We start from the raw sequence: 8,907 nt of genomic DNA on the forward strand, positions 1-8,907 counted from the left end.
AACACGTGGGTTTCCCTGGCGAATCAATGCGCAGAAATTGATGATGTAACTACGCTCGCTGCAGAGCCTCTAGATGTCTGAACAGGGCACATCAAGGATGTGTTATAGTTGGACAAATATGATATCAGTGGAAAGCTTAGATTCTCCACTTAACGTGATATTTTAAAGCATGTTGATAGAATTAGCGGTTCAAAAGTCAGACTTTACATACAATTATAGACCCTCAATACTATTATAGACTAGAGTTGGTGATGAAGAGTTGCAGGAAAATTGTTTTAAATTACATTTAAACACAGGAACACCACAGGATGACAGGTTTTTATCCACTTTGGCAGTCAGAGAGGAAATACATTGATGAATAAGCTGTAGATGAATACAGTTAAATATAATGTGAATGGGGAAACATTTCAGTTTTCTCTATTGGTTGGTAATAAGATCAACAAGGAGGTCCCTCCTTCCTGTCTCTCAACCCAACTTCATGTATTCAACGGTCTCTTTAGCTCTGTGCTTTGAACAGTGAAATGAAATGCAGTGAAATTTCACCTGTCCCAGGTAGGGCTGGGCAATAAATCGAATCTATCGATTAATTCGAATTTGTGGTACAGGGCGATTTTTAAAAATGAAAATCTCAATTTCTGCGTCCACCATACACTCCCTCCCTTTATTTTTTACTGCTAAAAACAAAAGCAAAACTTGCTTTGAGTAATTTCGTTGTCATTTGTATTTAGTTTTAAAGAAGGAAAAAAACATTGATTAAAATTCATTAAAATCGTAAAATAAGTTTGGTGTAAAAAAACAAAATGGAACATTTTATCTTTACACCATTTCACCCAGCCCTAGTCCCAGGTAAGACTTAAATCAGCAACCTCAGGCACACTAACCGCCTGACTTACCCACAGAGCCAAACCTCCAGACACTAAGCTCTAAAAAAAAAAAAAAGCATAATAATAATTACTTCAATTTCAATAGGGTCCTTGCACCGTTTTGTTTGTTCCCAATCACCTACATTCAACTGCTTCAAGAAATAACTCAGCAAAAATACAGGATTGGATTGCAGGGTGGGAGTTCCACGCAAGATGGTTGCAAGATTTTAGCTAACTGGCAGCTTTTCACCTAACTTTGCCAACATTCATGACATACATTATCATAACTGCTCATATAATGTGATGTTCATTTCATATATGCAGAATTTCATAGTGAAAACTAAGCTACTAGCAAACCAATTTTAATGTTTTTATTCATGTATTTATTTATTGTTAGCCAATACATTATGCAATCAACACTGAATTCAAAATTAAATGTTTAAACAAAAGTTATCTCTGAAAGCTTTCTTTGTCTGAGTGAGAGGAAATAACCCTCAATACCAGCAGACTGTTTGGCCAGGACTCAAAAGGCTTCCTAAATGTTGCTGTTGCTTGTAGTACTTGTGGACACTCTTTCACAGTCAGAGTTTGTGTACTCGCTGTATGTTAGGACGAGGTGTGTGATGTTTTTGGCTGCATGAGGTGCTTCAGGGCAGCGATCTGCTCTCACTGATGTCAGATATGGGTTTCTTTAATCATGAATGTTAACAGTCTAGGCAGAATGATCAGATCTCGGGAAAATCTAAATTGAGCATTGATGACCTGTAATGTGAATGTAGCCAAAGTGATACAATAAAAAAAAAACATATCTTTTATCATCTCTGTACAGTTTATGACTTCAGTAAAAGTCAATTCACATTAGAAAATTAATTCTGACGTAGCTTTAAGTCTACCAGCTGAACGTTTGCCTACACTCATGAATCAGAAGAATAAAAGCCGACAAATGGAGAGAGGTGGTAGGTTGGTTAGTCGGTGAGAAAGTCATCTGACTGGTTGGCTGAGGAGCTCACAGCTTGGCGTAGTCCTTCAGGATGACCTCCAGCTTCTGACTCAGCATGATGTTCCCTTTAACCTTCAGCAAGCCGGAGAAGAAGGCCTAAGAAAACAACAAAGACATCCTGGATTTATTTATTTTTTTTTCAAGAAAGCCACAAAATCTCCTCTGATTCTCAAGATGGTTTGGCCGTTTTTCAAGTACGCAGGGAGTAAAACAGGGCCAAGACACCTGCAGCTAACACAACAACTACAAATGAAAAAGCAACAAGCCGCGGCTAAAGGGAGTATGTGACCCTTGATGCTCTGGCAGCAGAACAATAAAAAAATGTTCATATTTATAAGGTCCAGAGCTGAGAGGTGCAGCTGAAAAGTCTTTATCTAGTGAACTGAACTGCAGATGCCGTGTGTCGCTTTCCCCGGCAAAAATCAATCAGGAGACGGCGGTTATGACGACCCTGGGTGACAGTTAGCAGAAACTCCTTTTTAACTTCAACTTATCTCTCTCAAAGCTGCTCCTTTCATCGTCAGAGAGGAAGGAGAAAGACAGAGCCTGAGGGACCTTCAGCACCGCAGCCTGTTGATGCTCTTTGTGAAGAGCGCACACACACACACGTACACTGGCCTCAGATCAATATCAAGCGCTCCAGGAAACACATAAATTCTGTGCAGTGATGGCCACTCCCTCTGACAGATGAGATGCTATGGACATAACAAGTAGCGTCGATTGATTACCCGCGCTGAGTGCTCTCTGAACTTGGTTTGATGGATCATTTTATTTCCCTCTTTTCCGACATGATGAGATCAAGAGAGAAGTCATTACAGAACGAAGGGCTCTTCAAAGGCACTTTGGCCTTAATTAAAATGTACAAGATGGGATTTTAAAACTGGATTTAAAATATGAGGCTACATTTTACCAAAAGAAAAAACATCTGTTATAAACTTTATCTAAAATGCTCCCTTTGTGAGGATACTGTAAAAATCTGGTTAAAAGATGTAAGGCTGTTCCCAGCACAGCATGTAAATAAGCCTTTCAACAAATTTGATTCATTCTAGCTAAATAGGTTTGACTCCTTGTTTGTTACCTTCTGAGGGTTGAGTTTCCCCTGCACCACCTCCATGAAGTCTTTATCCGACACAGTGAAGGTCACATCCGCTTTCCCGCTGTAAGGGCCTTTGTGCAAGGAACCGCTGCCGTTCTTCAGGTCAATGGCTGGAAAAAGGAAAAGTGCAGGCAGAGGTTGAAGATGGAATAAATCAGAAACACTTTACAAATATTACTTGGTTAGTTGGCTCTGCTTTTAAACTTACTTGTCTATTGAGTTATTCTGCCTTTAGCGACAATGTCCCACGCTGTACCGAATAGCTCCAAGCTTCATACATAACGTTGACATTCAAATTCTAAATTCTATCATTTGAATGATGCTCAGCATTTTTTTTTTTTTTTGCATGTCTATTCATTAAGTTTAAAGTCAGCGTTTCTACATGGCTGCAGATTAAGATTAAGCTACAGTAATATAATTTGTATACTACAATTTGTAGAATTGGATTCCAGTGGTGGCTCAAAGGATGACTTCAGACTCATGTGGTCAACACATTTCCAAGGACTCCAGAGTTTTGTCAAATCCAAAAGTCAACATTTACTGAAACTAGAAGTACCGGCTCGTGCTGTATGCCTCCGCGAATCTGTCAAGTTGAAGTCACAGTTCACATTCATGTCTGTCTTGACTCATGCTATGTAGCCATGGAGGCAGACAATTCTTCAAATACAAATGTTGATGCAAAAAAGCTTCAAATTCAGGGTGTATCTGATCCACAACCAGCATATTTTTTTCTGGAACAGTTCTCCTCTCATTCCCACAATCTCCTACCACTAAAATAACGCCGCTGACTAGAGGAGGCTGGTAGAGTTGATGTAACAAAATCCAAAGTGTAAAGTTTGTATGCAAATACTGTTTATCAGTATGGATTATATACTCTGCACATATGGCACCTTTAAGCTTGTGTTTCTAAAGTTATGTAAGAATTGTTTATGTGTCATATTTCTTTAAGATAATTTGGTGTAATATTTTCCACCAGGTGCAAGATGGGAAATAATCTCAAAGGGAATGTGGTTGTAATCTTGCAAATAGGGACCCTGCAAGATCCTGTTTTTAAAGTTTTTAAAAAGACTTATTTTTAAAATTATTTTTATGTATGGCAGGAATTACAAAATCTGGGCTGGTACTTTAAAATGTCTTCTTTTTCTACAGGTTTCCAAAGGTTTTAAGTAAAATAAACATTGTAAATTCTAATTCTGACATACCACGATCTGCCTCACTTTATCTTATCCTAATTCCTGTTGGACAACAGAGAGTTGAACTGGTGTTTTTCCCCACAATGCAATGCATTTGTAAACCATTCAGTGCACTTACTCCACTGTGCAGCGCTCTTGCCGTCGTTGATGATCTCCCAACTGAACACAGCATTCACCTTCTTGACCAACTCAGAGCCAACGTCTTTAATACGACGCCCGATCTCTGCAAACACCAGATCACTCCGAAGATCCCCTCCCTGCACAAACGTAGCGAGAACAGAAACACTCTTTGTGTCCATTTTCACCACACAGATTTTTAAAAGTACATCTTTTAAACTTTTTATATAATTTGTCACTGCTTTCTTTCATTATTAATACACTTTTTAAATTTTTATTTGGCTTTTTGCCTTCATTTGATCGGACAGTTCTCAGCATAAAAAGGGAAGAGAAGGGGGATGACATGACGTAAATGGCCACAAGTTGGCCGCTGCAGCAAGGACATGGCCTTTGTACACTGGATACCTGCTCTACCAGGGGAGCAATTATTTTTTATTTTTAACAGAACAGAATGATCCCTGATAAATGACCATTTGCATGTACAAGAAATATAAATATATCAAAAGTAAAAAGAAAAAAGAAACTAACTAACAAACATTCAAAATAGAAATTTCTTTACATTTTTATGAATCTACAGAACTACAATAAAATGAGCTTCAGAGTTCAATGAAAGATTGTTGTTTGAAAGGAACATTTTCATTCTGACGTACTTGAGTGAGATTTTCTGAAGAAGCCTCTGATGCACCATGTAAATCCACATAGGCCCCAGCGAGCACAATGGCATCTGTCTCCTTCACCTGGATGAAAGAAAAGAGTGCTGATCTGATACATGCTGAACATTCACAAAAAAACAGAGACTCAGTCACCCACAAATCTGTGGTGATGACTGTAATCCAAACTGATGCTAGATACTGACTTTGCACTGGATGTGAATTCTGTTGCCTTCCTTCCACATCTCAGTTTGCAGTGACTGACCCGGCATCACCGGCTTTGCAAAGCGAACCTGAGAAAAAGAGACTAGATGAAGAGACGGCAGTGTAGTCGATGGATCTGTAACTAAATCATTTTATAACATTTAACCTGACCTCATATAAACCACATGAATCAAACCTTTAAGCCTCATAGTTTCAGCTGAAAAACCCCTAAATTAATGTGACCAATTCTCCTGAATTACTCAAACATGCCAATGAATAACAAACTCATTCATTCAAGTGGTTCTTGCATGAGGCCCAATGACACTTAAAATAAATGTCAGGGTTTGAATCATAAGTGAAGCTTACCTTGATAGCCTTGAATCTGGAGGGGTCGTTGTCGGCAAACTGCTTGAGGACATGTCTTGCAGCGAAGCCAAACGAGCACAAGCCATGAAGGATGGGAGCCTGGAAGCCTGCAGCCAAAGAGCATTTTGAGTTAGGCATGTTTCAAAGTTTTTAACTCTTATAAAAAGTACTACATTTTAATACTGATGTCTCTATATGACCAACTTGAGTAAACAAGACCATTGGTGAGCAGATTGGATATTTCTATATAGTTATTCTTAATGCCCCAACTCCAATTTCCATAAAATCAGATGAAAAATTTACAGCACAGACTGGAGAAGTCAGTGTTTTCATTTTCTCAGGCAAAGTTTCATGGTGAGTAGTATGTTAACAAGTTCAAAGGAAACAAGAAGAGATTTGTCTTTAGAGAATTTAAATTTTGATGTTATGATTTGTGGCTTGTGGCTGATACGGAGGACAAAAATAAAAAATAAAAAAATGAACTGACTGAGGAACAAAAAAAGCTATAAGGGACAACAATAGAGCACTAGGGCTAGTCACCAGTAATCAATACCTTTCAGGTATGGAGCAGAATAACCCAAACATCTGGAGCTTTTGACACCTGCATTAGATCCTTTTTTGAGAGGTCTGATCCCAGACCATAGACTGTATATAAAGATGGATGCCTCCACTTACTCCTGCTATGCTTATGTGGGGCTAAAATATCCCTGATACTGGCGCTGCCATCTTGCGCAGGTGATGTCATTGAGAGCTGGAGTCTGCGCAGTAGCGATATCCATGGTGGGGAAGTTCCCGCAAAAACATCCGTGCGACCAATCGCGAGCAGGCCCATTGAATGCCAGCACATGGACGGGCACACGCAGATATTAATCATGGTGGAAAAGCCCCTTTTTGTCTAATTTAATAACTCATTAAAACAAAAGTGATCATAAAAACAAACACTTGAACAAACATCAGGGTAGGGCCGCTTGATTATGGCAAAAATCATAGGAAATCAGGATTGTTTTGGTCAACATTGAAATCACAATTATTTACCATGATTACTCATTGACTTTGTTAACATGTTGCATTTATTGAACATAAAACTTCTTTAAACAGTTGAACTTTAATTTGTTGAATAATGTTTACTACTCTGCTGTAAAGGGGCATTTTAACATGGGGGTGTATGGGGATTCACTCTGTTTATGTAGCCATAAAATGAACTGCAGTTTTTGGCACTTCCACATTTGAATCATTTTTTAGCCTTGGAGGTTGCCGCTTGGCCTTGGGGAATGTGAACTTCCTTCTATGAAACACTACCACTTTTGTCCACAGCAGGCCGCCAAAATCATCACATTTAAGTTCGTTATGTATTAAAGTATTAATGACATTCAAACACATAATTTGAACTAAAATCCCAAGGAAAGATGAGCCTTGACCAAAGTAAATTCAGAATATTTTGATGGAAAATGACGCCCATCAGACCACAACAGATGAACAGACTCTCACCTCCCATGGCAGCAAAGCTGGGGTCTATATGAAGAGGGTTCCAGTCTCCACTCAACCGGTACAGGGCCGCCTGTAACCGCGGGGGAAACAGATATTGTTTAGATCTATATCTAATTCATGAACCCCTGAACTTTTCATACACAGATGTGGGATGAAATTAAATTATTATGAAGGCAATAGAAGAGATACCTAAAATAAGATGTCTTTGAAGTGATACAGTTGCAGTCATTTAAATTGCTCAAGGGATCTCGTTTTTTATTCTCCCTTTCTTTTTTTATTCTCTGCTGCATCGTACAGTCAGAGTGCGAAAACTTTGTTCAACACTTCTTCATATTTGGTCTAAAATGCTAAACTTATTTCAGAAGCACAAAACAATATGTCCTATTTTCACCCACATATCATCAATGCAGCTGATTTATTCTGCAGCTGAACCCACACAGACACACTCACTTGGTCTCTTGTGGTCGAATCAATCACCACAGCATCTGGTGCCCGTTTAGGTGGGGGCAGAGAAGCCTGAAGGAAATAAAACAAATCAAATATGAGGCAGCAATAACACCCGATGTCTTGTTTCGTAACTCAAACATGGAATACGTACTTTTGCTTTCTCAGAGGTTCTCTTCCCTCCGAATCCTCCAGCTCCGACCACAAACACTGAAAACTGGTTGTAGCAGATCAGCTCATCTCCGCTGTAGGTGTTCACTGTACAGAAGCACAAATGTGGCATTATATAAATATATAATTACGGCATTACTCTTACCAAAACTGCATCTTCCCATCAGTCTCATCTAAATGCAACAACTGCTGCTCTGTTTAAGGAAAACTGGCACATCTTTTCTGGTTTTAATCTACATTATACAACATTTGAACTGCAATTTTTAAGTTCCTTCTAAAAGGCTTTTCCAGAGACATTCAGCCCAACCATAACCTGGCCATCTTCGGTTGCTCTGCACAGACCTTTGAGCTGCTGTTAGATATGCAGATTGCTCTGCGCTCAGTAATGGTGGTTGCTAAGGAACTTATTCTCCTCACCTGAAAGTCTAACTCTGGAAAGGCTGCATCCAAACAAACATACAAAACACATTTGAAAGGATTTCGGGGCCTTTCCTGGCACAGTCTCATATTACTAATAAATCCATACAGACTCTAACCTGCCCGGCTACATGAGCTGGTCTAGTGTTTATCTTGATTAATTTATTCATGTTACTTAAACTTCGAGATATTATTATTGTCACAACATCTTTAAAAGACCATTTATTTAGACTTGTAAACTGGTTGACAGTCTTTTCATTTTGTCTGCTTGTGTTCCAGTTTTCCTTGTTTTGTTTTGTACGTCTTTTCAACTTAAACTGATCAGCCAAACACATAAAAACCACTGACAGGTGAAGTGAATAACATTGATCGCCTTGTTACAATGCAATGTTCTGCTGAGAAACCTTGGGTCCTGTTATTTTTGTGAATAAAACTTGACATGCACCACTCATTCAAACACCACTGCAGACCAAGCATGCCTCCTCATAGCAACAACACTCTCCCCAGTAGGACAATGAGTCATGCCGCACCACAAAAACAGCTCAGGAATGGCCCGAGGAACTTGATAAAGAGCTCAAGGTGTTGACCTGAGCTCCAAATTCCCCAAATCCCAATCTGATCGTGTATCTGTGGAGCGTACCGTACCCCAGAGGTCCTGTGTCCATGCCTCGATAAGTATGATCAATGGTGTGGCATCCTTGGTCCCATTTGTTCAGAAGAAATCAGATTAGATTTCGGCTATCGGGTTGGATCAGATCTTGAAAATGGGTTTGCTTTAATGTAAAAAAGGATTCTGCAACAGGATTAGATCACATAATCCGTTCTTGTTTTTTATCCAGACTGAACCTACGTGCATTTCGGGAACAAATAATAATAAAATAAAACTGTAATAAAACTG

General features: G+C 39.1%; 2 protein-coding genes across 3 annotated transcripts in view; both read right to left on the reverse strand.

Moving 5' to 3' along the window:
* pheta1 (PH domain containing endocytic trafficking adaptor 1) overlaps window positions 1-8,907 on the reverse strand; it is a 19,669-nt gene that overhangs the window by 7,360 nt on the left and 3,402 nt on the right. The window lies entirely within an intron of this gene.
* On the reverse strand, window positions 1,221-8,674 carry LOC121944146 (peroxisomal multifunctional enzyme type 2-like). Its single transcript, XM_042487838.1, has 10 exons — window positions 8,650-8,674; window positions 7,576-7,679; window positions 7,428-7,493; window positions 6,978-7,047; window positions 5,490-5,596; window positions 5,126-5,212; window positions 4,920-5,006; window positions 4,271-4,409; window positions 2,942-3,069; window positions 1,221-1,959 (listed from the first exon to the last, which is right to left on the reverse strand). Exons 1-10 carry the CDS (start codon window positions 8,672-8,674, stop codon window positions 1,870-1,872), a joined length of 903 nt encoding a protein of 300 aa, XP_042343772.1. The 3' UTR covers window positions 1,221-1,869.

Source organism: Plectropomus leopardus, chromosome 6 (genome assembly GCF_008729295.1).
Source record: "Plectropomus leopardus isolate mb chromosome 6, YSFRI_Pleo_2.0, whole genome shotgun sequence".
Taxonomy (NCBI): domain Eukaryota; kingdom Metazoa; phylum Chordata; class Actinopteri; order Perciformes; family Serranidae; genus Plectropomus; species Plectropomus leopardus.